The 27,319-nt window shown below is 64.1% G+C and overlaps 1 protein-coding gene across 1 annotated transcript; it reads right to left on the bottom strand.

Moving 5' to 3' along the window:
- Positions 1-882: 882 nt before the first annotated feature.
- On the bottom strand, positions 883-27,319 carry RHBDF2 (rhomboid 5 homolog 2). The gene is made up of 19 exons (XM_067308167.1): positions 27,255-27,319; positions 15,810-15,942; positions 11,811-11,960; positions 11,320-11,447; positions 10,471-10,663; positions 10,177-10,389; positions 9,423-9,551; positions 8,580-8,713; positions 8,095-8,301; positions 7,662-7,773; positions 7,256-7,330; positions 6,735-6,896; positions 6,438-6,538; positions 5,795-5,858; positions 5,492-5,586; positions 5,182-5,257; positions 4,548-4,648; positions 4,096-4,249; positions 883-3,331 (listed from the first exon to the last, which is right to left on the bottom strand). The coding sequence occupies exons 3-19, from the start codon at positions 11,934-11,936 to the stop codon at positions 2,912-2,914; spliced, it is 2,490 nt and encodes an 829-aa protein (XP_067164268.1). The 5' UTR covers positions 11,937-11,960; positions 15,810-15,942; positions 27,255-27,319; the 3' UTR covers positions 883-2,911.

Below are 27,319 nucleotides of genomic sequence, written 5' to 3'. Positions count from 1 at the left end.
GCTCTCCCTTCCCCTCGGCCCGGGCTAGAGCTAGTCCCTGCCGCCGCGTCTGCTTTTGCCCAGATGAGCCCGGTCCCATCTCCCCACCTTCAGGGCTGCAGACCGAATCGTCCAGCCTGGCCCCGCTGGAAGCAACAATCCCGAGGATCCCGGGGGGCTCCCGTGGTCACCTCCCATGTGAGCCAGGCCCCGGAGCCCCATGAGCGGGGTGAGAACACGCCTGCCGTGAGCTCAGCAGAGCCTGGAAATAGGTGTCCTGCCAGCCCCAAGAGGCCCCCAGCCCTCCCCGGTACCCCAGGGGACCCACCAAGAGCGGGATCCGGTTCCCGACTCAGCACCACCCGACGTCCCCCGCCACGCTCACGTCAGCAACGGGAGCAAAACGGGATGTGGCCGCTCTTCCCGCGCGGCCCCCAGGCGAGAGGGTGGCTGGTGGAGCCCGAGGCTCTGCTGCAGCCGGTCCCCCTCGCCCTCCTGCCTGCCCAGGGACCCCTCTGCAGCAGGCCCCTTGGGAGATGCACCCCTCCAGCCCACGTCCACCCCGAATCGTGTGCTAAAGAGCCTCCCGGCGGGGCCGGCTCCAGATCAGCACCGGACGTAGACAAACGTCCTGCCCACGAATAGCCCTCCGCGATTGCCTTGGCCTGTGCCTGTCCTTAAGCAGCAAATAAAGAGGTGGTTGTCGTGTTTTCTAAGCCGACTCTGTGTTTCTCCGCGGCTCCGAGCGTAACATCGCTACGACGGCCCGGACAGAGCTTCCCACGCGGACCCGGGGCCCCGGCTTCAGGCAGCCCCAGCTCCGCCTCGCTCCCTTCCTCCCCGGCCATCGCCGATCCGCCCGTCCCCGCGCCCGCGAAGGGACAACAGGCCTCGTGCATCTCCTTAAATACAGGTAGAAATTTATTAAGGGAAAACCACAGCTTTTAAAAAAAGTATCAAAAAGAGACAAATGAGGTGAAGCGTCTGTCTTTGGCTGCAGCAGCACCAGAGGAACAGGGCGAGGGGGGAAAACCGGCCAGTGGCCGTGACGGATGCCCGCGCTGCGGAGCCGCGGCTGGGCTCGGGGTGATCCTTGGCCAGCCTGGAAAGCCCCACGGCCAAGGACGGCTGAGCGGGGACAGGGACCGAGCTGGCAGCCCTTGAATGCTTATCCCAGCTCTGCCGGGACCTCCCAGCTGGGTGATCCACACCTTCCCCCATCTAACCCCGCTGAGACCCACCAGTGACCAAGTGCCAGGGTAGAGGGCCTGGCCCCAACACGGGCCTGAACCGGCCCAGAGGAGTCACCTGGACTCCATAAATGACCCGTCTTCATGCCAAGACCTGTCCAAGGAGGGAGGAGGAGATGCTTTGGGAGTATCAGAAGGGAAAGGAGAGCCCGGGGGCTCCCGGCACGCGAGGACATGCAGGGGCGAGCCGCGAGTGCCCACTGGCAGGGGCTCCTTGGTCCATCCAGGACCATTTGACACAGGAAGGGTTACCCACATCTCTGCCCCACTTTTTGAGGAGAGGAAAGAGGTAATACTCGAGGCAGCAGTGAAAGGTGGGAATGCCAAAGGCTTCCCGAGGGGTCCAAGGGCAGGCAGCGTTTGGCCGCATCCTGCCTCTCCTTGGGCTTCACAGAAGGAGCCCAGCAAAACCATCAGCACATCTTTCCCAGCAAACACCTCCCAGCACCGTGCTGTGAAGCCGGCACGTGCTGCTTCTCCACTTTAAAAAAGGGAACTCCACTGAAATAAGGGAAAAAGAAGCTGCCCCCCACCCCCAATTCCTGACTAAATCCAGTGAAGATCCCGTTTCAGAAGAAGGCTTCCTTTGGAGGCCTCATGGGAACAGGGGAGGAGAAAGTGGGACTGAAAAAAATACCATCGAACCTCAGCTCTGAGCATCTCGGAGCCGCAGCAGAGGCTCGGGGGAGCCCAAAGCCGGGGATGGGGTCAGGCCCCAGGGGGGCCGTCGGGGATCCTCACCGCAGCCCACGGCTCGTGTTCGGGAAGACGCCCTGACTCCCTTGCAGAAAACCTAGGGCTGCCGTGGCAGGACCTGCCAGCCCGCTGCCAGGCTGCCGGGGACCCAGGTTCCCCCGGGACAGCTCAGGAAAGAGCCGGAGCGAGCCAAAGCCCAGCTGCGACGTGGCTGCCCCCAGGGGCCTGCAGGGCCGGCAAACATCACCGAGAGCCACGTATATATAATATATATAAAAAAAAAAAAGCGCCCCTGCACAAAGGGGGTTGTGTTCACAGTATGAGCGGCAGCGCCCGCGGGGGCCGGGGCAGGGACGCGGCGGAGAGGGCGGCTGCAGCAAGAGCCGGGCAGCCCGGCAGCTCCGGCGTCGAGGCACTGAAGTGCTTTCAAGGCAAGGGTGTAACGCCTCCGGCCCCGCATTTGGCTGCGGGAAGCAGGAGGTCTCGCGGGGCCGGCGCTCAGCGGCTGCTCCGGCACCTCTGCGGCGAGGAGGACACCCAAAACCCGAAAACTCCCCTCTCGCTGGGTCCCTTCCCCGGCCGGGCAGCAGCTGGGCTCCTGGGTTGGTCTCCAAACCTGGCAGTTATGGCTTCTCAGTGCCACGGGGCGGGCGGGCGGGCGGCCCGCGTGGCCCCGACGGAGTGCAAACCAGGTGGGCTCCAGCCCCGCTCCTCCCCTGTCCCCGGCGTTTACGGGACACGGGTGAGCCCAGAAGCGCAGCCCTGCCGGCCCCGGGGATGAGGCCATGTCTAAGGCACGTCCCATCCCAGAGCGCCCACCCCGCCGCCCAGACCGGAGGCAACGCCCTGCTTCTAAACCACGACCTGCTCCACCACCGCCTCCTCCGGGCTGGCTAAAAATCCACCCTGTGCCTGACCGCCCCGCTTCAAAAAGTAACGCCGCTCCCTCTCCCCGCACCGCCGCGACCTCCTCTCCTCCGCCGGGGTCAATGCAAGACCTGCTCCAGCTCGTACTTCTCGCAGAACTTGCTGGTGAAGGGCAGGCAGGTGAGGTACTCTATCCAGCGCCAGTTCACGGGGTAGACGTACAGCCAGATCACCAGCGAGGCGAAGAGCCCCACGAAGACCAGCAGCGACACGATGATCATGGCCCGCTTGCGGTACTTGTCCACGGTGCCGAAGGTGATGTAGGGCAGGAAGGCGAAGGAGAGCAGGAGGCCGCTGAGGAAGCCGAAGAGGTGGGCGATGTTGTCGATCCACGGCAAGAGGCCGCAGACGAAGAGGAAGAGGACGATCCCAAAGAGGTTGAGGAAGGCTTTCCACGGCTTCTCCAGGACTTGCCAGCTCTGGAAGAGCTCGACGAAGAGGCAGGCCAGCAAGCCGAACTGGGACCCGGCCGGGCCCACCTGCAGGGCCGGGGCAGGCGGGGAGAGGGGCGTTATGGCAGGAAGGGTTGGGGTGCCCGTGGCGCCAGGTCCCAACGCACCTCTGGGGACCATCTCTTGCCTTGCAAAATGCACTTGGCCCTTGCACCCCTCCGAGCCCCCGGGAGGTGGGCGATGCAGAGGAGCGCGCGGGTGCTGCTTCCGCGGAGCCAGCGCTCCGGGAGACGCGGCAGCGAGGCGGCATCGCCCCCGGCCCCCGCCGCGGCCCCCCTCGCCCCGGCCCCGTGCACCCCCGGGCGGATTAGGGCGCTCCGCATGATCGCATTTAAAGCCCGGCAGGACTTCGCTGCCAGCAGATTAGCCATCTGCCTCCGCCGAGGCACCCGCACGCGCACCGCCACGGGGGGACACGTGACCCACGTGGCGGGTGCAGACCCCACACGTGGGGCAGAGACCTCACTCCTGCCGTGAGGAGCAGAGCAAAGGGGGCGCCGGCCTCCTGCCACCCCAGGCAAAACCCTCTCCCCAAACCCCAGCCTGGCCAGGACCGGGGAGGGCAGCCCTGGGCTGTTCACTTAGAAATGACTTTTTTGACCATCTTTGGGGAACTGATGGGCTCTTGGGCACATTTCATGCCCAGGAACATCTTGCCACAAGCAAGTTTGCTCAGTGGCCAGCACAAGGCCCCATAGCCAGCCCGGGTAGAAGAGTTAATAGGCTTTGGGACTTCCCAGGGCCGGTCCGTGGGGCAGCGAGCCATCCCCGGCCCGGCAAGGCGTCCTCACCTCTGCTCTGTAGGGCAGGAAGATGGCGCTGGCCAGATTGCCCGTGATGCCGCTGAGGATGAAAATGATGGAGATGCGGTGCCAGCCCGCCAGCTTCTCCAGGTCCCTCAGCACCGTCATCTGGAAAGTCACCGACACCAGGCAGTGGATGACCCTGGCGGAAGAGGCCCCAGGTTAGATCCCCCGGCCCTGCCAGACCCCTTCCCAGTGCTCCCACCCACTGCCCCACGGCACAAGACCAGTTATCTTACAAGATACCCTCCATGGACAGCACATTTGTGGGGTATCACTGTAGTTAGGGGGTGTTTCTCCCCTCTTCTTTTCCAATCCATAAGGGATCATGGTTTAAGAGATGACAGACAGCCCACTGGACACCAAGTTATCACCAGTGCCCCCAGCCCTGGGTGCTGGGTCGTAGAAGAGAGGTCTGGGAGCATGAAGCCACCGCTCACCCCGCGTGCAGGAACAGGGACAGCCAGAGGCGGTAGAACTGGTCGGGGACCTCCGGGTTCAGGAAGGGCAGGAGGCCGCAGACTTCATCCAGGCAGTGCACCTGGAAAGGCAGACACGGGTTCGGGGGCTACAGGAGCTCAGCCCACAGCCCGGAGCCGCAGAGGAGCAAAGGACGGGTTACGTCAACATCTGGACAGCGCTGCCACGTGTTGGGTCAGAGAGGGGACCCTGGGCGGTCCGGGGCACCTGCACTGCCCGGTGCTGGGTCCATGGCTGGGAAGGGAACAACCAACCGTCCCCAGCAGCCACTGGAAGGTCATTTTCCTGCCCGTGACGTGCTTGGTACCATGGCAGGGCTCTGCTCTTCCCAAGGGCACCAGTGTGGCCTGGGCTAGGCTGGCTCAAGCCCTACGTTCCGTCTTAACCCGCAGCAGCAAGGTGGGCGTGCGGCGGCAGCAGGAGCCTGGCCGTCAGCCGGTAAAGCTCTGGGCTTCGGATCGCCCCCGCTGACACCAGCCCCAACGTCCGCCCCAGGCGGGATGCCAGGCTGGACAGCCCTCAGCAAGGCACCGCAAGCGCCAAGCCCCCGAAACGCGGGCCGGGCTCCCCGCGCCGCCCGCCGGCCCCGCTCACCTGCGAGCAGAGCGTCGCCTCCTCGTGGAAGTAGCCGTGCATGAACTCGCAGTACTCCCGCGTCGTGATCTCGCAGCTGGCGGGGGCAGGCAGCGGGCTCGCTCTGGGCCGGGCTCCCACCGGCGTCCCCTCCCTCGCCCAGGGCGGCCGGGAGAGGGTCCCCGCCGTCGCAGCCCTTCCCGCCCTCCTCCCCCAGCACGCCTCGTCCGAGGCTCTCCGACCTCCCTCGCTCCCTGGCACGACTCAGGACACGGAGCGGGGACCCGGCTCGGCCTGCCCCGGGTCCGGTCCCCGCGCGGTCGCGGCTCACCTGCCCTTGGTGCCGATGCAGCAGGGCCTGCCCTTGATCTGGCAGTCCATGTGCGCAAAGCCCGTGTGGTTGGTTTTGGTCTCGTAGGTACAAATCTGCAAGCCGGAGGGAGAAGAGCCGTGGGGAGGGACCGGATCGAGGCTGCTGCCCGCGGCCCCTGCGCCCGGCTCCTTGCCCATCGCCTGGCGGACCACCATCCTGCCACCACCACGGCTGCTGCCGAGGTGCCACCGCATGGGGACCTCGCAACGCGCCCCGCGAGCCCCAGGGCAAAGAGGGGCTGCAGCCGCAGTGGGCTCTTACCGGCCACCTGGTGATATCGTCCGGCCACACATGGGGTGGGTTTGACGCTGGCTCCTCGCACGTCCTGGGAGGAGGAGGTGGACGTGGGGTGTCAATAAGGGTCTCCCCCAACACATCCTTCCCCCCAACCTAACCTCCCTCTGGGGCACGGACAGCTCTGGGGACCTGCAAGCTTCCACCTGCAAGCTTCGTTTGCTTTTGGGGGGATTTCTGCACTTTTAACTCCTAGAGCACCCTACAGCAACATGCTCTGCAGGTTAATGTCACTGCAGTCAAAACATCTGCCAGATAATTTTGCTTGATGCCCCCTTGCAACATCATGTGCTCCTGCTCATCTCACCTGTGGATCAGGGCAGACAGGATGGTTTGACCACAAGACTAGCAAGGTTCCTGGGGTGTCCTTCTGGCTTGCTCATTGCTGCATGCACTTAGGGCAGACCTTGCCTCAGTTTCCCTGCCTATTCTCTCTTCCTTACCCCTCTCCTACGGTGTGCAAGGGCCACAGGATACTCAAATAGCCTCTCCCTTGGGCAGATGAATTCAAGGCATCTGAGCTGGAAACCCAGCCCCAAGTGACATCTCCCACACGTGCTCTGCACACAGCCTGGCGACTGTGCCACCTTCCCCCAGACCTCACTCCTACCTGGGGTCCTGATGGCACACGGCCCCTGATGTCCGCTTCTTGCCGGAGCCCATCGTCGGCGCGTTGGTGCCTGGCCACTTGATGAACGTCGCCAGCGTCTCCTGCGGGGACGGAGAGACTCGGGGTGTGAGCGGTGAACACGCTGCTCTGACCCCCGCGTGCATCACACCACGCACCCGTCTGTGCTCCGAGGCTGCACTGGGCTGAGACAGTTTCTCCCTTCCCTCCGGAAAACCCAACATTTCTCCACTGCCCCGTGCCCGCAGCGGAAGGGGATGTGCAGCCCACCGCACTCACCGAGCAGTCCTGCGGCAGCGTCTGGATGCAGCCCGAGTTGTCGTTCTGGACGCAGCAGCCTGAGTTGCGCTCCCGGTCCCTCTCGCGCTGAATGAGCCGCTCCACCTGCCGGTCCTTCCGGATGCAGGGGGAGAACTTGGCCCCCAGGTGGATCAGGTCGATCTGGGAAGGGGGCACATGTCCACGGGATGCTCTCCGGGCATGGAGGAGGTCTGTTGCCCACTCTCATTCCCCAGCACATCTCCCTTCCCAGCAGCTGCCGCCCAGCCTGGCTTGGGACCAGGCAGCAAGTGCCCAGAGGGACTGAGGTGCCAAAGTCCCGGGGCAGCAGGTTGGGACAAGGGTTACTGAGGAGTAACCCGGGTCAGAGCTCTTCTCCAGGAGGAGAGGAGAAAGGAGCACCCCGAGGAGACCGTGGTGACCTCCCACCCTCAGCTCAGGGAAGGGAAAGCGGCGGCCGGCCAGAGGACAGAGCCTCGGGCTGGCGGAGGTGAGGGTCGGCAGCCTGGCAAACGCCTTACCGAGCTGGGCCCAATCCAGAAGTTTTCCTGCTGGATGTACTTGACGCTTTCGTAGACGCCTTTGTTCCTCAGCACCTGTCGAGCAAAGCCAGAGTCACGCAGCCGGCTTCCACGGAGCGGAGTCGGAGACACGGGGCACACGGAGGGAGCAAGCTCAGCCTGGGATGTGAGCCTCCAGCCCAGCCTGCCCTCAGCTCGCCGGGGTCTGGGCAGCCCTCCTCGTCCCCCCAGGAAGACCGATTTCTGGGCAGCATCCCAGCGGGATGATCCCTCCTGCGGGGTGTTTAATGCACCCCTCCCCGGGTGCCAGGCTTGCTTTCCTCAGCAGCTGGCTGCCACCGGGGAGCTGGACATGTCACTGGGCAGCCAGGAGGGGATGGTCCCGGCCGGCAGCTCTTAAACTTACTAACTGTGTCGTCACGTGCTGGGCGAAGCCGATGGGGGCAATGCCGTACGTGCCGATGACCAGCAAGGTGATGAGGATGTGGACAAAGGTGATCCAGTAGGTGAAATAGGGCCTGCGGAGGAAGGAGCCTGGGGTCACGGAGCAGCTCAAGGATGGCTGGATGTAGGGAGGAGGAGGAGGAGGAGGCCAGGCACAGGGACAGCGGTCACCCAGGCAGAGCAGCCATGAGGACATGCAGTGACCAACCGCAGTGATGTGCATCCAACCCCAGCAGGGAAGCAGCCCAGCAGGCCTTGAGCCCTGATCTCCAACAAGCATCAAAGCAGAGACGCAGCTGTGTGACCCATGGGAGAGCCCCGAGGAACGGGGCTGGCTCTTCGGCTGGTCACCCCCAGCCCACAGACCCCATCCCCGTCCCGCTGGTCCCGCTCACCGGTGGCTGTCGGTGTTCTCCAGCTGGGACTGCACTATGCTGCTCAGGCTCCGGCGGTACGTCCTGTTCAGCCACTTCCCCACCACCCCCAGCCCATAGTAGCGCTTCTTGCGGTCGAAGGCGAAGTGTTTCACTTTGGAAGCGATGCGCCTGCCTCTCCTGGGAGCGGGGCCGGCGGAGGCCGGGGTGAGCCGGGCACCCTCCCTTCTGCAGGGAGGGGAGAAACCCAATGAGCCTGCCGAAAGGGGCCAGCCGAGAAACACCCCATGTGCAACCCCGCAGCCTCACCCCAGGGCTGGGGCAGCCCAGAGGATACCCCTAGCCCTTATCCCAGGGTATCTCTTGGATTCATCCACACAGGAGTGTGCTAGAAGATGCTGAAGTGCCCCAGGGCAGGGAGAGATGGGGACACAGCAGGGCCTTCAATGGGAGGGATCCGTGCAGACAGCGTCGGGGACAGCGTGTGACCAAGAGATGGTACTCACGGAGTGAGCTGCTCCACCTCCGGGGACACCCTGACATCCTCCCCCACCGGGTGCATGCGCAAATATGTGGCCGATAGAGGTGGCGACTCAAAGACATCATCCGGCATGGAGTATGTCTCGTCGTGCATGTCCATCTGAAAGGAGCACAGAAACTCCTGGGTGATGGCCAAGAAACCTCCTTCTGACTGAGGAAGCGCACAGCCAGGCCAGCCAGCCCCGACCTGGCCGTGGAGCCCAGGGAGAGGATAATCTCCATTTACATCCCACTAACTCCTCATTGCAGGGTCTGAAACGCACCCACGACCACAGCATTGCTTCCTCTCTCCCCGGGGAGCATCACCGAGGTGGGGGCTCTGCAGTGCACAGCAAACACTGGTCCTCTCTGCTCCCAGGGCAGGGCTGGGCACTGACACACAGGTCCCTTTGCACATCCACAGCCCCGAATGCAGCTAAAACCCCTCTCGCTGCCATTTCGGGTAAACGATTGACCATTCTGTGCTGAGCCATGCAAGTGTGAACACCACGTCTCCCTAGCTCTGGTGGGCTCCAAGCATTTGTTACAGCCTTGGACCATCTCCGATGGGACAGAAAGGCCCCAGATCAGAAAACCGCTTTCTCCTGATGATTGCCCTAAGAGCAAAGAGGGGACAGGACCACGGGATGGCAAAGCTCCCCACCAATGGTCTACACGCCATCGTGCCTGTGAAAGCCCTGCTCTGCTCTCAGCCCCCTCACAGACCCGCACGGGGTCAGCGTGGAGGAGCCCCCACATGGCCTGATCCCACCAGCCGGGCTGGCTCCGGGCGCAGGGCCCCCTCCCCTCTCTGGGGGAACTGCGCTTGCCTTACTGAAGAAGGACGAGTCCAGGGTATCGGCAGCGTCCACCATGTCCTCGTCCAGGAAGCTGGGGTACACAAAGCTCCTCTTGTTGCTCTTCCGCTTCTGAGCCAGCGGCTCCAGCACAGAGCGGCCCTTTTGCAGGGGAAGCAAACAAGGATAAGAAACAAGAAGCCCCCAGTTTTGGCAGCGCTGAGGGTTTCTCAGAGCCTTGGAGCATTCCTCCCCAAAGCCGAAGCCGGGTCAGCAAGCATTAAATACCAGCCGTCAAACTCCTGCATGGGGTAGCCCAGCCAGCAGGAGCAGCAGACAGACACCACCTTTAGCTCCCGAGAACCAGCAGCGTTGGATCACGATCACGTTAGTCAGCACACAAGTGAACTTGGGATCCCCTTTTCAGTCCCTGCCCTACAAACCCATCCCCAAGGCTTGCCCAGGACTCTCCAGGGGCTAGAAAGCCTCCAGAGAAATTTCCCCTGCAGCAAAAGCTCGCCAGACCTGTCTGCAGTGAAACCCCAAAGCTGTTTTTTCTAGGTATGTCGTGCAAGATAGTTCCACTTTGGTGGTCATGTTTCCACCAAAACTTCTCTTTTTAAGCTGAGCTCAGGTTAAAAACATCCTCACCCCTCAAACCTGCACCGGAGAGAGACAGTGATCTTTGTGCAAAGCAGAAAGCCAAGAAACAAAGATGATGGGGGAGGGACAGAACTGAAAAACAAGTCAAGAAGGGAAGAAGAACACCCCACTCCCCACGACTCACGCGGAGAAGTGCCGCGGCCGCCTTGTAGCTCATTTGCGCGACCGACTCCCTCTTCCGGCGGGGCATGCGGCTGTAGCCGGAGCGGATGCTGTTGAAGGAGGCCAAGGAGGAGACGCCGGGAGTCAGGGGGGGCAGGACGTGGTGGGGCGTGTGGGGCCGATCGGTCTCATCGGGATGGCGGAAGGGACGGCCCCTGGCCAGCGGATCTACGATCTGGGAAGAGGGAGAGGCCTCTTGGTGCTCGGAGAGAAAAGCTTCAGACCAGGACCCCGATCCCGCGCCCCCGAGCTCTACCTTGGGCATCTTGGCCGGCTTTGGTGACTCGGTGCCCTGGAAGGAGGGCACCTCCTGGCTGGGGAGCTCCATGTCGCGGTAGGCAGGCTTGAGCTTGCCGTATCTCATGCTGCAGTGCTGCAAGCTCTTGCGCTGCCAGTGCTGCCGCTTGCCTTCCCAGTCGCTGCTGACGCCAAACCATTGCGCTGTGCCCCTGCACGAGGGAAGGGGACGGACACGTTCATCACCCAGCTGATCTCCCCGCCATGCACCACGCGACCCGTGTCCCGAGCCCGGCACTGCTATCCCAGATGGGGTCTGTGTGCTCGCGTCCTCCTCTCAAGCAGGTGATCTGAGTTTGGGCATTTCAGCTTCACCCGGAGCAGGGCACAATTTTGACCTGACTATGGGTCTCTGGAGGGAGAACGAGTGTTGTAGAGGGATTGATGGCGCTCAGGTCTCTCTGGAGAGCTAACACCACTGAGACTCACACGGTGCATGAGATAGTATATCAGCTCTGTGCTGCAGCAAGAGTACAGCTCAAGCCGTTTGTGAAGGTCCTGCACAAACAGCAGGGAGAAATTCTCTGAATCTATAAACCAACCATTTGAGTCAGTACTAAACAATTCTTCTGCTGTGGGATGATTCCTAGGCAGATAACAGCGAGTCAAAACAAAGCCACGCTAAATCCTCCAAGGCTTTTCCTTTCAAGCCCTGACTCTCCTCATCCCGAGGCCTTTGGCTAGTACCTGCAGCCATAACACCCAGACTGGAGCGTGGGGATCCCTCCAGCCACCCCACCACCGCCAGAGCCCACCGTGCCCTCGCGCCAGCCCGGGCCGGTGGTGGCCAGCCCTCCCGAGACCTCACTTGCGGATGCTCTGGGACAGGGAGGTCTGTCGGCGGAAGCCGGGACGTTTCTCCAAGGAGCTGTCGTCTCTCTTCGACCTGGGCTCCTGCAGGCTCTTGCTCTTTCGGTAGATGGGGACCTTTGAGGGCTGGAAGACAAGACGTGTAATTGGGGAGTCCGCGTTCCCGCTGCTCTCCAGGAGCTCCCAAGCCCAGCACGGGATGGAAGAAAACAAGATTTTCTGCAGCAAGGAAGGATCAGCTCCTCTGCAGAAGCAACCAGCTCCTTCCCCTCACTTTGCCAGCATCACCGTGCTGAACCCAGCCTGGATTCAACCACTGCTCCATCCAGGAGATGATCACAGCCCCTAGCTGGACATGCATGTTGCAGGAGACGGGAGCTGGCACTTCTCACCCCATGCCCTGGAGGAGGCTCCAGAGAGGCTCCCAGAACCACCACGAACAGAAGGGTCCCAGCAAACCAGTGCCGGCTGCCAGAGAGCCCTGCTCACCTCCTTGCGAGCACCGTCCTCCTCTGCCTCCCGGGGGGGGATGACGATGGAGAGGTTGGGGGGCTTCTTGCTCTGCAGGCGGCTGCTGCTGGAGCGGCTGCCTCCGTTCTTGTCGCCGGACGACATCTCGGGCAGGCGGCGTTTGGCAGGCTGCGAGGGAGGGAGGCGGACAGGGAGTCAGCGCGTAGGCGAGAGGGGAATGGCTGTAATGCCCGTTTCACGGCCTCGCTGCATCCCCTCCCTCCCCATCTTCTGCAGGGTAAGCGGATCCGCGCCGGAAGACATCGGCAGAAGCATTAACCGTTAATGGGGCTTTGTGCAGGGGGGACCCCAGGAGGCAGGGAAATGCTTTAAGTGCTTCCTCTGTCACTGGGAAAGAGGCACAGATTTCTCTCCTCTAATTGCTCCCTGGGGGGACCATGGCTGCCACCAGTTTGCACCATGTTTGGCAGCATTTCACCTCTCGGCTCCCTTCTCTTTCCAGGCACAAGTCCTGGATGCCTCATCCAAATATCCCGGGAGCCAGCGCATGCTTTTCGTGCACGGGCAAGAGATGGAGCAACACGCAGGCCAAGAGGAGAGGCAATCCTTGTTTGAGTTCAGGGTTGTTTGCACACCCTCACACTTGCAGGGTCGAAGCTTTGCTCCCTGGAGGCTGCTGGCCCATGGCAAACTCCAAGCAGCGCAGGTAGCCCCAGGCAGGGTTAAAGTTGGCCAGGTCCTACGAGATGCAAGCTCGCATGTGGGGAGAGGCTATGCCTCAGCAGGAGATGGGGAGAGCTCCCTTACTCAGCCATTTAAGATCACACGATCAATCAGACGGCCGCGTCTTGCTCGCTTTCAGCATCACCAGCCCCAAGGAACAGGAGGATGCTTTGCAGACCCGACATGTGGCTCCACCACTCATTTCCCACAGAGGGTCGCCAGGCAGGTGCCACCAGCGAGAGTCCCCGGGGAGCTGCGTGGCTGGGGAGATGCTGCCCGGAGCACCACAGCGATGGGAGCTTCACCCCGATGGTGCCTCCAGAAGCGCAGGTTGGAAAAGGGCCCAGATCCACCCAGCTTCGTCACAGCCCCAAAGGCCCCCGGCCGAGATGGTGGCCCGTTCTCAGGTGCCCCCTGACACCCACACCACCTCTCCAGTTTGGACAGGTCGCAAAGGAAACGTGGGCTCCTGATGCAGGTACCTCACCTCTGAGGGTTCAGATCCACCCAGCTCTCCCAGTGAGAAGCCCATCCAGATGTATACCAAGCACCTCGGCACAGCACTCACCAGAGCCTTGGAGCTGAGCGGGACTGGGCAAGGGTATCACATCGCCCACGTTCAAACATGCTCTGAGCATCCCCTGGGGGAACGTCAAACTCACGGGGCAAGGAAAGCACCAGAGCCAACGAGCCCGTGTCAGGTTCCCCTCCTGCACCGAAAGCCTGGGGCCGCAGCCAGCCCTCGGTGGAGAAAAGGAGGCTCTCTCCAACCAGCCGACGCAGAAAGAGCCCACACCCCCTTGGAGGCACCATCTCTCCCAGCCATCTCCGTGACGGGCTGCACCTTGGGGCGGGTTTGGTTGCCCCCATCCCTCCCTGGGACCACCCCGCTAAGGGGCTCAAGGCGCACCGACCTAAAAGGTGATCCCAGCACCGTTTCGACTGCCCGGGAGCCGTGGGTTAAGCAGCCTAAGCGTGTTTACAGGTGCCAGGCTCGGTAATCCTGCCTGACGCACGCTCGCCCGCAGGGACGGCTGGCGAGAGCCCCCAGGTCAGGGGCCGCCGGGGGATTTCGGCACCGACACTCACCCCGCAGCGTTTAGAGCCGGCCGGGCTGGGGGGGGGCCGGCCGCGAGCAGATCCGGCGCGGCCGAGACGCCGGACGCGCCATGGGAGCGGAAGGGCGGATTAGCAGGCAAAGCTGCGGAGGCAGGTCAGCTGGATTCCCCTTCCGCGTCACCGCGGCGGCTGAAGGGGGGCACGGCGCGTCACGGAGGCGATGCCTTTCGTCAAGCCGAGAAAAAAGGCCAAACGGGCAGATTTCGGGCAGGCAAGCTCAGATAAGGAAGCGGCGTGAGGAGCAGAGCAAGGGACGGGAGGAAGGGCAGGGTTAGAGCTCCCCGTGCCCCCGCGGGGGCCGAATCCTGCCTTTGGGCTCGCAGAGAGGCCCCGAGCAGGGAGGTCCCAGGCTGCGGCCCTGGAAGCCCCTTCAGCACGACGGTGCAGGGGAGCTCGCCCCAACGTACCTCCCAGGGCACCCGAGAGCTCTGCCCCATCCTCCGGGATGGGAAGATGTTTTACTGCCAACACTGGCAGCCCCAAGCCTCTGCTTCCCCTTTACTGCGAGCGCCCTCAGCTTCTCCGGCCTTGGAGGCATCTCCCAGCCCCAGTGTCCGGAGATGAAGCTCTGCGGTGGGCACACCGCTGGCCATCGCTCGCTTCCCCGTCCACCGCCAGCACGGGCAGACGGTGCCGCAAACCTCTCTGCACCCTGGAAACCTCCTCTCGCGGCCACAGGACCACCGCGAGGGAGGAAGCGAAGGTCTGGATGCCTCGGGTCCCACTGGCACCTCTCTGCTGCCACCCACCACCACCGAGCCTAAGCTGAGGGGACCGAGCGGTGCCGCCAGCTGCAAACTCCTGGCTTTACCCGCTGGCCCGGCATCCCCAAGAACCCGCCTCCTCCCCAGGCCCCAGCGCAAGCAAAGCCCGGCTCTAGGAGCCTGGCATCACCCGTCGGACGGGCTCGGGCAGGCGCTAGAGGGCAGCCGCAGCCCTCCGCCAGCTCGTGGACCGGGCAACCGCCTGGTGCTCCCGCCTGCCTGCTCAAAAAAAAAAGGTGCCTGCTTCGTTTAACGGCTCCTAGGAGGAAGGGGGAGAGGAGTTTGGGGTCCGGCTGGGGGCAGTTGCAGGGCGAGGATGGGGTTAGATGCCGAACCCGCTAAAAATCGAAGGAGAAGCTACAGAGGGGCCAGGCTCAGCGGTCCAACCCGGGACGCGCAACCCACAGCCAAGTCCCGGCTCTCCCAAGGCAAGGCGCCCGGTGTCCGCACTTCCCTCTTTGCAAAAAAAGGCCTGGTGTTGCCTTCGTGCCCCGCGCACCCGCAGCGGGGTTAGATCAGCAGCCAGGCACAGGCCACCCCGAAACAAGCCACTTAAGCCAGAACAAGCCCTGGGAACGGAGCTCTCCTGAGAGCCTCCGGATCCAAGGACACACCGTTCCCCTGCAAAGGGAGATAATTGCAGGTAGCAAGAGGGTTTCGCCTCCAGCATCACCACCCCGAGGAGCCCACGGACCCCATGGCCAATGCCGTATTTGCTCTTTTCCTAATCTCTAGCACTTTTTATAACCATTCATTTCCCTGCAAAAGCAGGCGTGCGGCTGGGGGAGAAACCCAAGATGCAGCTTGAGCACCGGCTTGACTAAGACGCTGCCATCAACAAGCGCTAATGGCTCCGGCTGGCGGAGCAGCAGGGCTCCCGTTCCAAAATTAACCCAGCTCCCCTCCAGCCTTGACAAGGGCATTCAGGCAAATTGGCTAGCGGAGGAGATCTGGAAAGGAAGACGCAAGGCAGCCGTCGCCGCAAATGCGATTAGGAGCAGGCGCGACGTTGCTCCTGGCACCGTCTGCGAGGAGGAGGAGGACGAGGCGAGGAAACGCAGCGCCCCGAGCCGTGACGTCGCGGGGGAGATGCTGCGTGACGGCGGGAGGCATCCAGCGCGCCGTCCGCCTCTCCTCCTCCAGAGAGGCCCCAGCTCCCACCCTAGACCATGGCAATGTCTCGGGCGCCGAGGGCAGCTCGGCTGCTGCTTCCTCCTTTGCTGCTGGCCGCTGGCATCCGGTTAAGCACCAAAGCAAAGAGCGACCGAAGGAGCCGATCCCAACGCCCCTCCGTAGGGCGCTTGGTGCACCGAGGAGATCGCGGGGGCACCCCGTGCACGCCGCGACCGCTGCCTGCCCCGGCGTCTCTCCTCCGGGCTCAGCCAGCGCCCGTCCGACCGCGCGTCCCTACCTCATAAGAGTGGCGGGGATCCCGGGCGGCCCGTCTCGAGAGCAAACACTCGCGGTGGCCTTCCTCTTCCTTCTCCTCCGTCCTTCACGCAAGGGAGCCCCGGAGCATGGCTGAACTCCTCCTGCTTTGCCTGCTGCGGGGGAGACACCACGATTCAAACCACGCATGAAAAACCCGGTCAAGGCTGCAGGAACCTACTGCAGCGGGAGAGGAAAAGACGCTGGGTTTGGCTGCAGCTTTTCCTGGGAGCAGGAAGAGCCCAACACAAGAGCTTCCCAAGCATTTGGGGATGGGGGCTGCCCGCAGCTGGCTGGGACACCGGCCAGGGAACAGGGGGCGGCAGGCTGAAGCCAAGATTAAGCAAACCAGGAGCGCAGTGGATTTCCTCCTGGGGACCTGCTGGGCGAGAGCACGGCCTCAGCTCCCTGCGGCATCCACTGCAGGCGCCGGCTGCTCCGGGACAGAGCATCTCCCTCTTCCCGCAGCCGCAGGGCAGCGATTTGGGAATGCACCAGCACGGCAACGCTGACTGCCCCCCCTTCCCACCCCATGGCGGGGCTCGCAGGGCCTGCTGACACCGAGCAACCCCCTGCATCCCGCCGGCGGGACCGAGAGCCACGTGCCGGGGAGCCAGCAGGCCGCTGGCACGAGGAGCAACTCGCTGCGTGCCGGCAAGGCTCGGCCGGCTGGACACGCGGGGGATTAAGGGAGCCCCGGCCGTGACGCGCTCCCAAGGGCCGCGGAGAAGAGCGGGAAAGAAACGCGAGCGGCGCGCCGAGCTGTTTAATGACTGCTGAGCTGGGAGGCCGCCAGGCAGGCGTCCAGCCCCGGCAGCAAAACTTTCCATCCCTCGGGTGAGCCGGAGACGCTGTTTGTTTTCCTCTTTAGCAACTAAGCCGAAGGTGCCGGCTGCGGGCAGCCACGACCGCGGCTCGGGAGAGCCCGGGCCGCGCGGGGATGGGAGCGAGTCCCGGGGCAGGCAGGTGCTTCGGGGTTTGGCCACGGCGCAGCCTGGCAGAGGGCAGCTAAATCCCTCCCCAGTTCCCCCCCTATTCTGGGAAGGCAGCTGCTGTTTCCCGAGCTCGGCAGCCCCCCCAGCCCGGAAACCCAGGCTCCCATTTCTCTCATCGGATCCCCCAGCGCTCGGCAAGGACCTTAATGCTTCCCGGCGCGGCACGTTTGCCGTGCGCTTAACGGCCTAACCCGGCTCTCCGCCGGCTCCCCCGTGCATTGAGGAAGGGCGGATGAACGCAGCCTTTCCTGGCTAAGAGCCTCGGCTCGGGAATGAGGGGGGCAAAGCGCGGCTCCGGCGGGGGCAGCTGGCTGCTGGGAAGGCTGTGCCACATGGGAATCCAGCCGTGCCATGCGGGAACCTGGCCGTGCCAAGGGCACTGTAACACGGCTCCCAGGGGAGCGGGTGTCCTGCCACTGCCACAACCGGCGGCGGGCGCCTGCGGTCCCGGAGCGCGGCTCGGCTGGATCGGTTTTCACACCTCCGTGCATTAACCCGATGTTCGGCATTGGGAGAGGAGGAGGAGGAGGGCAGGGCGACGGCCTCCGCGCGGCTGAAGCGCCCTCGCTCACACCGGCTTGCGGCCACCCCCTCCGCGCAGCATCCGCCCCGCGAGCCCTGCTACCGAAACCCAACCCGTGCCAGCAGGAAAACGCCCCCGGGGATCGAGCCGGGAATGTGTTTTCGAGTTTCCCATGGGTTTGGCACCGGCGCCCAACCCCTACAGCCTCGGCGCGGCTCGTGCCCAGCGCCGGAGCGGGTGAGCCCGGCTTGCTTCCCTCCCGGCGGGCTCTGGAGCGTGCCGGGGCGGGGGGGGGGGGAAGCAGCCGGCTTTCGCCGCGCCGCTCGGCCCCGGGGCTGGCGGGTGCCGGGAAAGGGAAGTGAGAGGCGACGCGCTGAGCTGGCGCCGGGGAACCAGCTGCGCAGACACCCTGCCGCGGGGACCGGGGTGATGACGAGGGACCCAGCACCCACGGGCACGTCCGCAGCTCTGCACGCGCCGCGTTTTGAGCTGGAAGAGGGGGGTCCCGGAGCCATCGCGGCAAACGGCGCGCAGCCAAATACCGACATCCAGGAGCGAGGGCACGGCCCTTTTCCCAGGCCAGGCGGCGACCTGCAGAGCAGAGCTGGGGACGGAGCAGAGTCCTTGTGCGAGACGCCCCTCCGGGTCACCCATCCTAAGGACACGTACGTGGCACGCGACGGGTGCAACGGGAACCACCAGGGAGCCGGGCTCGGAGCCCGCCCAGCCCTAGGTGGAAGAGGACCACTCTCCCGTTTGGCACAGTGGGAGACGTCCACAAGTGAGATGACGTTCCCGGTGCTGGAACAACGCCGCAAAGCCCCCGAGGGACCACGGGGCCATCAAACACCCCCGGAGCCGTCAGCGCTGCACAGCGGGGTTGGTTTTCCATTAGGCAAAGGCTGCCGCTCGCTAACGGCACCCTCATGAATGATTAACGAGCACGTTAAAGACATCCCTCAGCGCCAGGAGCCTCGTTAAAAGGTGCTCTCGGTTATTCCTGCACATGAAAGCCAACTGACCCGCTGGGTTCGAGTAACTGATTAACCGCCGATTGAACCCTCGCCGACTCCTCCTGTAGGTACGGCCCTAGGAAAGGGTGTCGGAGGCGCCGCGGAGCACGTCCTCCCCCCGCTTCTCCTCTCTTTCAAAAAGCTTAGCGCTTTCCAGGCTCGAGTTTCAGATCTGACAACAGCAGCCCAAGACAAACAGCTCGTGAAATGAGAAGATATTAGGAAGGAAAAAAAAGAAAAGAAAGGAAATAACTAGTTGAGGAAAGGGGAGGGGAAAAGTTGAATGCTTTGCATTTTTCTTTCCTGCCTCTCCTTGCAAAGCTCAAAGCCGGTTTCTCGTTCCCGCGCAGACCCATCTCAAAGGGAGCCTCAGAGAGCACCAGCCCCGTCTGACCTTGCAGCCGGGGGAGCAGAGTCGGGCTCCAGCCGTGTGTGTCTGCAGCCTCCCCGCTTTCAGGCTGTATTTACTTCTTGTGGTTGGAGTATTTGGGCTTTTCTTGAGGACAAAACACGCTTTTAAGGCACCACTGCAGAAACCAGCTTGTCCGAGTGACTTCAAAGCAAGCGCGACCCTGAGCGCTGTTACTTGTCCATCACGTCTGAGTTTTGCCACCATCTAAAATTATCCGTGCCAGCGCCTCGAGGCCACGCAGGATAGTGTCCCCGAAGCCTGGGGCACGTGCGGCAGCCCCAAGTCCCTCAAACGGCTTTTACGAGGGGTCTTAGGCTCAAGCGAAGTAAGGGACTGAGAGCAGCTGCTAAAATTAAGCCTCACGGGCTCAGTTCAAACCCACCGCGTCCAAGGAGCCGTGCCGGAGACACGCGCGCGCGATTTGCCGTTGGGAGCCGCCGCGAGGAGGGCTGTGCCCCAGCCCAAAGCCTTCGCGGTCAATCATTAACGCCCAATCTGGAGACGGGATCGGGGCGGCCGAGCCAAGCTGAGCCGGCTGCCGGGAAAGCGTGGCCGGCTCCGACGCTGCGCTCGCTCGCCGTTACGGAGAAAAACGGCTAAAAGCCCCGTGTTAACCCGGAAAGCATCAGTGCGGGCGCCACGGCCAGGTGCAAATCTCGCACCGGCTAATAGACGCGGAGTAATTTTTGCCCTAGAGCCTCCCCGCCCCGAGGGGATTCACGCATCCGCGAGCCCAGACGTACAACAGCCGCGCGGAAATCCCACCGCCGGCACGGCCCGAGCGGAGCTATTTCACAACCCAGCGGCCTCCTCAACTCCCAGCGCCGGGAAAGCTTCCCCCCCCCCCCCCTCCAATCCGCAGAGAAGGCAACCTGCTCACCGGGGAAAGGCTCAGCCACGGCTCAATCACAGCAGCTCACTCGCCGCCGGGGGAAACCCGGCTCATCCCGCGGCACTGCATCGGCTCGGCTGCCGCCAGGCGACTCGTTCAGGCGCCGCTCGGCTAAGCGGCAGTAACGCAAAACTCACCGAGTTTCACTGCCTCTGCCCAAGGGGGGGGGATGCAGCAGCGACCTTCCCGCGGCGCCTGGGCCGTCTCGAGCGGTCAGTGCGATAGCCGGAAAAAAACCTGCTCGCGCAGAGAAGGAGCAGGAGGAGCCGACAGGTTCCCAGGGCTTCCAGCCAGCCGAGATGCTCAACTCGTCAGATCTCTTTCTGGAATTAGGAAATTCACTCCATTTCCCCCCCCCTTCTTTTTTTTTCTCCTCTTTAAGGCGAGCAGGACATGAGGCAACCGCAGGGCGGCTTGTTCACCCGGGCGAGTTTGGAGCGCTCGGCACACCCTGGAAGGAAGCAAAAGCTCCCGAGCCGAGATGGAGAGCGCAAAGCCTCCGCGGCCGCGCTGGGCGATGCTGATAAAGCGGCCGCGGGCCTGTCCCTGCGCCGGCGCCTCCGGAGCTCGTGGGCGGCCGTCCGTCTGTCCGCGGCGGCGAGAGGAAGCGAGGGCAGGGACCGGCGCGCGGCTGCTCGCGCCGTTGCACAAGGCCGAGCCTGGCGCTGGGCTCGTCCCAGCCTCCTCGTGACCGCGCCACCCCGGCTCCCCGTCACAAGGGCTCGTTCCCCGGGATCACGTGCTATTTTGGGGAGGAAGGACGGGGAAGGAGCGGTCCTCGACACGCTAAAAGCCGGGTGGGGCGAGATGGCACCTCCCGGCTCTCCAGCAAAGGCGGCTTGGCCTGTCCCAGGGCTCGGCGGCGACGTGGTGAAGCAGGACACGTCCCCGCGGTGGGTCCTTCCCACCTGCGAGGACCATGGCCTCGGTCTCCGGAGGTGACACCACCACCGGCAGCCCGGTGCCACTCGGCAGACCCCTCCGGCTTGTAGGCGGCAAAGGGAAAGACCTTGCCCGGAGGCGTCCCGGGAATGTGGCTGGGACATGGCGGTGGCCGGGTCCCGAGAAGCCCCGGCACTCGGGAGCCACTCCGAGGGCGGGCAGAGGCTCCCGGCTCCTCCGCGGCACTGGGAGCGTTTCAGCAAGGGCCGTGGGCAGTAGCCGTGACGCTCTGCTCGGAGCCATGCTCCCGGCTCTCCCCTCGCAGCGCCGGCCGTGGCCATCTCACTTGGAAGCGTCAAGGGATGGGATGCAAGCGGCAGCGCGGCAGGTCAGCGTCTCTCCGGACGTGGGGCCAACGCACAGGTCATTTCCACCTTCCGCTTCCAGCGGAGACATCGGACTCATCAGCACCTTTGCAGTGGGGCCGGCCTTCCGCCCCGGAAATCCTTCCCAAATCCTTCCACGCTGCATACCCGACAGCATCTCCGGTAGGATTACAGTGCTCTTTAAAATCAGGAAAAGCCCTTTTTTGGGAGCTGCGCAGATTTCCCAAGCTACTTTTGGATTTATTTAATCTGACTGGGTTTTATCGAAGAACTGCGTAATTCCGCAGAGCTACTCCAATTCCTGTTCAGCTTGGCTTAAATAAGGAGCACTCAGTAGCTGCGCACGATCACGACGGTCCAAGTCCTCCAGCGCAGACTGCAGCAAACCTCAAGCTGATTTCGCTTCTGGAAAGGGCTGGGAAGGGCCAGCTCGTTATCTGTCAGAGGCAGCGGGGAGGGAGCCGGCAGGGGAACGTCTGCCTTTCCCATCACCATCCCGCCACGCAGCACCGGTGAGTGATAAAACCGGCTCGAAGACACGCACCGGAGAAGCCGCCTGGATAAAACCTCCCTGCCTCAACTCAGCCATTTCCGAACTTGGGCAAAACGGCCGTGCGCCCCACGGGCCCTGTGCGCCCCCCTGCTACAGTGCAAGAGGGAGATGCTCCGCTGCCCCCCGGCTCGCCCCCTCCAAAGGGGTCACGTCCACAAACAGGGATTTTGGGGAGCGCTGGGACCGGCAGAGCCGCGTTTCCCACCAGCGTCCCTCCTGGCTCGTCCCTGTCCCATGCAGCGTGATGCTCTGCCCTCCGTGGCAGCGTTGATCCCGGCTCCGGGTCGGCTCGGTGCCTTCGCCGGGGCCGGTGGGAGCGGAGGCAACGCACCAAGGCGAAGTGCCGGGGATTAGCCCGAGCGGTCCGCAGCGCGCCCCGCAGCTTTTCGGCTTACTTATTGAAACATCGCTCCCGGCCCTTCCCCTGGCTCTGGCATTCCCGCAGGCTAGCGAATGACAGGGATAAGCAACCCAAATCCCCAGCGCGAGCTGCCGGGTGACGCACCGGGAGCGGAGGCATCTCGGGGAGCGGAGGCATCTCGGGGAGCGGCCGGCGTGAGTCAGCTCCGGGCGCGCGGGAGGCAGCTCGGCGGGACGCGGGGGCGGCCGGCCCCGGCCCGCGGCTCAGCCGTGAAAGCAGCACAGCTGGGAGAGCGCCCAGGCCGGATTGAACCCATCAACAACTATTATTTTAAGGGAAGAGCCGGAAAAAATAAAATAAAGTCGCAGATGGGGCAGAGGCGGCGAGCGCAGCCGGAGGGCCCCCGCGGCCTCGGGGACCGTGGGCGTCGGGCGCTCGAGCGAGTCACTTTGCAGTCGCCTTCTCCCCCTTTCGCCGCGGTGCCTCTCTCCCCGCCGCGCGGGACTCCTACGCAGCGGCACGCGGGGAATCGGTTACGGAGAGCGTGGGGAACGGTGCAGCCGCACGGTTGCTGCCAGGCTGCTAACGCCGCTCTCGGCCTCTGCTGCTCGCCTCCAGGAGGTGACAACCAGCCGCTTTCACGGGGGACACCGCCGCTTCGGAGGCGTTAGCGGCATTTCGCAGCTGGGGAAACTGAGGCACGGCAGTGACGCGGGCTCCCCGCTCGCCCGCTCCGGCCTCGTTCCCCCGGGCAGGCGGGGGGGGGGGGAAGCGCAGTTTTGCACATCCGCGGCAACCCCGCTTCCGTCCCCCGCGGACCGGCTGCCAGCGGGAGGGTTGGCACAGCCCGGAGGCAGACGGCACTGCTTGCGAGCGGAAAGCTCGCTCTGCAGAGCCGCCGGGTTTCCCTTCCCCAAAGCGAGCCAACAATATCACTGTGCAAAGCCAACTCCAAGCGGGCGGCCTCAAGTGCTCGCCGCCCGGAGCGGGAAGGGGGGGTCTTTGCACCCAGGGGACCCTCGCGTCCGCCGGCCCTGCACTAACCCGGGTGTCTCCAGGCTCGCGTCCCGCCTGCAAGAGCAGCAACGGGGCCAGCCGCAGCCTAAAAGCCGCCCTCGTCCGAAACCAGCTCCGGCAGGGCCGCTTCCCGGCATGGGGGAGCAGGGAGACCAAGGACGCACCCCGCTTCCCTCCTCCCCCAGCAAAGCGCCGGCGATTCTCTGGTGTCTAGTAGGATGCGTCGCCCTCCTTCCCCCCGTTTTCCCTCTGTACTATAGGAATCTCCTATATCTCATAAAGGCCGGAGAAAGCGCCAGGGTGTTTCCCCCTCGGGAGAGGGGCCGGATAGGGCTGTTCTCTTCCCCGCGCAGTTTCTAAGAACTTTATCTAACGCTCACAATTCCCCTAGATTTCAGTTATCGGAAGAGAAAGGAGAAAGGGGAAGGCCCTGCGCACCCCCCCGAAAAGCTCGGTTTCTTCAGAACAGGCCAAGACTGCAGGCCGCCCCCCCGCACCCGGCACGATCGGAGCGGCTGCCCGCGCCCCCCGCTCTGCCCGCGCCCCCCGTACCAGCCCCGCGCCGCCGCCGGCGGTCAGGTCTCCAGCGAGACGGAGCGGTTGCTTTGCCCTGGATGCAGGGGAAATCCTTCCCGCTCCGCTCTCCGGCCGGGGTGTGTGTGGGGGAAACGAGAGCAGCAGGAAGGAAGAGGCCAAAGGGCTGCTAACGCAAAAGCCTCGAGCAGAAAACCCAGCCGAGATCGACGCCCCGCTCCACTTGAGCGCAGAGCTTTCACCAGGAGACCGCAGGCGCCTCTGCGATGCGAAGGCTCCCAGCGCACCCATGTCCCAGCCCGCCCGGGTGGGAGATGCTGCAGGCACGTCCCGGAGCGCCGGACGGGCTCCCACCTCTCCCCGCACCGGCAATTCGCACGCAGGGAGCGTGGGAAACCCCGGGGTCCCGCACGGTGGATGAGCGGAGCCGGGGCAGAAGGAAGATCTCGGGGCCAGAGGATGCCACAGCGCAGCTGGACCTTCCCCAAGACCGAGTCAATCACTGCTCTCCACTGCCCCCACCCCAAAGGCCTCATTAAGAGAGCAACAAGCAGCCAACTGCCTTTGAGACAACAACACAAAACAGCGATTAAGTGAGAAAAAGGGTAAGAAAGCCAAGTTTTTCTCCCATGCTTGCAATAAAAAGCACAGCTTTCAACACTCACTCAGAGGCTGGGGAAACGACCGTAACCCCAAGCACTGTAAACACTCCCAAAAGACCTTAATTCCCGGATCCGCCTAATTAAAAGGGACTGCTCCCATCTCCGTCAGAGCCGGGGAGTCATCATGTTACCAGATGTCTCCTGGCCTGGCAGGACAGCAGGGACCAGCGGTCATTAGATAAAAAGCTTTTCAATAAGGGAAGAGTTTATGAGCCCGTCGCTTGCGGGCTCGTATAGATTTATCAGGAGTAATTACGTTTTAGTCTTCAATAATTCACCGCCGTTTCCTGCAAAAACCCTTCGAGCACAAAGCTGACGCTCTGCCCCACCGGCTGCTGGGGATCGGGTCCCTGCTGTGCTCCCAGCCTGTGGAAAAAAATAACCACCGGTTCCCCCTCTGGCTCGGGACCAGGCTGCGGGGATGTCCCTGCCGCCACACTATTGCCAAAGGGGCGCTGAGGACGCAGCCGGAGGCCGGATCCAGCCCATGCTCAGAGCAAACCCCCGATTAGGAAGGGGTTTAAACAGCAAAGAAAAAAAAAAAATCAGGCAGCCTCAGAGGCGTCTTGCGCGATGAAAAGGAGCAGTTTTGAGACACAAAGGAATAAACCGTGTCCACCCGTGGAGGAGGTTACAGGATCGGCGCTCCCCCAGCCGGGATATTTTCCCGGCCACCAAGGCGACCCCGGGACCCACCATCCTCCCCGGGGAACTGCCACGCCGGCGGCGAGGCCGGCACACGGGATGGTGGCCGGCGCGGGTGGGCGCCGCACTGCCCGTCGCCCCCAGCAGCGCGTCCGCTCCCTGCGCAGCTCAGGGTGCCGGGCTCCAGCTGCGGAAAACCCGGCCTGAGCAAAACCCAAGCTGGGCAAACGCCCCAGCAGCCTGTCATCCTGCATCTTCTTCCCATTTTCTTTAGCGATAAGTGTCATTTTTGAGCCCAAATTTGTTCTGGAACAAGAGGGTCGTTTGCCGATTGAGGCAACCTACCCGCGGGAAGGGATAAAGAGATATTTGGGGGTTCTTTCAAGCTCACTCGAAGCATTAATGTAAGCGATATCAAACACAAAGAAACCGATTCCAGGAGGAAGCCACGTGCTTGCCTTTCAGCTCATCTCAGCCGAATAACGCGAACAAACTCAACCTGCATTTCCCAGCTCCTCCACCTGACCCCGAGGAGTATTTTTCCCCTGAAAAAGAGAAGATCCACCCAGCCCTATGGCACGTCAGATCGAAGACGGGGCCCGCTCTGCGTCTCTAGCCTCCAGGCCGCGTTATGGACGCGTGCTGGCGTCCGTGGCTCCTTCCAGGCACCGTCCGCCGAGCAAGCTCCGCCGAGGCTGCTTTTTCGGTATGCAGAAAATGCGTTAAGTGCGTGTTTGAGAGTCGCACAGGGCTCGGCCCCATCTCACCGCGTTCGTGGTAGCTGCGCTGGCGTCCAACCCTGCTCCCTCCGCCGCGGCTCGTCCCTGCTCCCCGCCGCCAAAGCAAATCCCCGTCAATGCCGACGCCAGTGGGGCTCCCTTCAGCACCGGCAAAACCTCCGGGAATGGAAGGGCAGAAGCCACCCGCCGGGCGAACGCGCAGCGATACGGGTTCGTCGCTCCGTCAGTCGCAAAGGGGCATTGAATGGCAAAACACAGGCGCAGCAGCCGGAGAGCCAAGAAAGCCCCTGGGGAAGGCGGCCGAGGGGTTTTTCAGGCACGGGATGCTCCGACTGTGCTGGAGCCTTCCAAGCTCATTTCGGAGGCAGGGACGTTTCCAAGGCCCAGGGGGTTATTTCCCACCTGGGAACCATGTGGGAGCCTGAGGATGCTCCTCCGGAGGGTGGAAAGGTGCAAGCTGAACCGCTGCGAGCTGGGCGCCCCTTCCTTGCTTGGGATAGCCGGAGAGGGGGAGACGGCAGCCGGGAGCATTGGTGGGCGAGCGGCGGTGGGCTCACGCTGGAAACCCCCAGGAGCGAGCGTCGCAGGCTCGGGCCGCGCACGGAGGCGGACGCGTGTCCTCGGCTGGCGGAGGGAAGGGTGACGCCGCGCTGGGGAAGCGGCCGCCACTTCCTCCTGCTACCACGCACCCTTTTAGATCCCCTTCGCCCCACGAAGAGCGGGCCGGGCTGGGCCACCCGGAGCTCTGCCGCAGCCCAGGCCTGGCTCGGCGAGCAGAGGCCGGAGCTGCGGGGTCCCGGGGGAAGCAACGGGGTCCTCGGCCCCCCCAGCAGCAGACGGCCCCGCAGGAAGAGCCTTCGCCGGGCACGTGGAGCAGCGGCCAGGCAGCGCAGGGGTGGTTTAAAGCCCAGCTGCCCCCACTTGCCCCAAACCCGCCAGGCTGCTATGGGCCAAAGCACAAAACCGACCTGCCGAAACCTCGGCGCCCAGCTTCCCTCCGCGCCCTGCACGCACGCCGGGATCTCCCTGCGCGCCCTCCTCTCCGAGGAGGATTTTACTTGCTTGCCCAGGGCTCGCAGCAGCGGCGGCCGCTTCAAGGGGGGTGTTTTAATAAAAAAAACCCATCAACCCGAAGGCCAGCGGGCAGCGTTGCTGGCGGGAGGGAGGAAGATGCTCCCAAGCAGCCCCCCAAAGGCAGCACCTGCCGCACAGCGTAAGCCGGGCGCCCGCCCGGTGCCACGACGGCGGGGAGCCCGGCCGGGCACCTGCGGCCCCTCGCCCGCACCTGGGCCGCCGCCGCCGCCGCCGAGCGCGGCTCAGCCCGGGCCGGGAAACACCCGCGGGGCAAAGGCACCGGCGACTCGCGGCCTTGCTCGGCGGCCCGAGGGGGAGGTCGGGGCTCTTCGGCCTCGACGCCCGGCCCGCTCGCGGGGGAACCGGCGGGGTGTCGGCACCGGCCCCCGGCAGGAGCCGCCCCGGGGCCGCCCCGGCAGGGACACGGGCCGCAGCCAGGGCGAAGCGCCCCACGAGGAAGAGGAGGGACCGGCGGGCAGCGGGCGAGGCCGCCCCCGCGGCACCGCTGCCGGCCGCGGAGGAGCCGGGCAGGGCGGCAGGAGCCCGGAGCGGGGCCGCCCCGCCTCCCCCGCCGGGAAGGGGCCGGACGGTGACCCCGGGGGGGGGGGGGGAAGCAGCGCCCAGCCCCGGGGAAGCGGCCGGGGAAGGGCAGCGGGGCGGAGGAGGCGGCGGGCGGGCCCGGAGCGGCACCGGCGGAGGCGGGATCCCCCCCTTCCTCCCCCCTCGCGGCCCCGCTCACCTCGGCGCGGCCCGGAGCGCCGCCGCTCCCGCCGGGACCCGCCGCCGCTCGCCGCCGCCGCCGCC

Source organism: Apteryx mantelli, chromosome 19, assembly GCF_036417845.1.
Source record: "Apteryx mantelli isolate bAptMan1 chromosome 19, bAptMan1.hap1, whole genome shotgun sequence".
Classification (NCBI taxonomy): Eukaryota; Metazoa; Chordata; class Aves; order Apterygiformes; family Apterygidae; genus Apteryx; species Apteryx mantelli.
Note: the sequence above shows the minus strand (reverse complement) of the source record. Positions and strands in the feature narration are given on the sequence as shown.

Excerpts from the sequence above, each read along its gene's own strand:
- RHBDF2 (XM_067308167.1), bottom strand. The coding sequence starts at position 11,936 with ATGTCGTCCGGCGACAAGAACGGAGGCAGCCGCTCCAGCAGCAGCCGC. Across the intron at positions 11,448-11,810 it reads AGGACGGTGCTCGCAAGGAG|CCCTCAAAGGTCCCCATCTA; the intron begins GTGAGCAGGGCT and ends CTTGTCTTCCAG. Across the intron at positions 9,552-10,176 it reads CGGCCGCGGCACTTCTCCGC|GGCCGCTCTGTGCTGGAGCC; the intron begins GTGAGTCGTGGG and ends CCCCTGCAAAAG.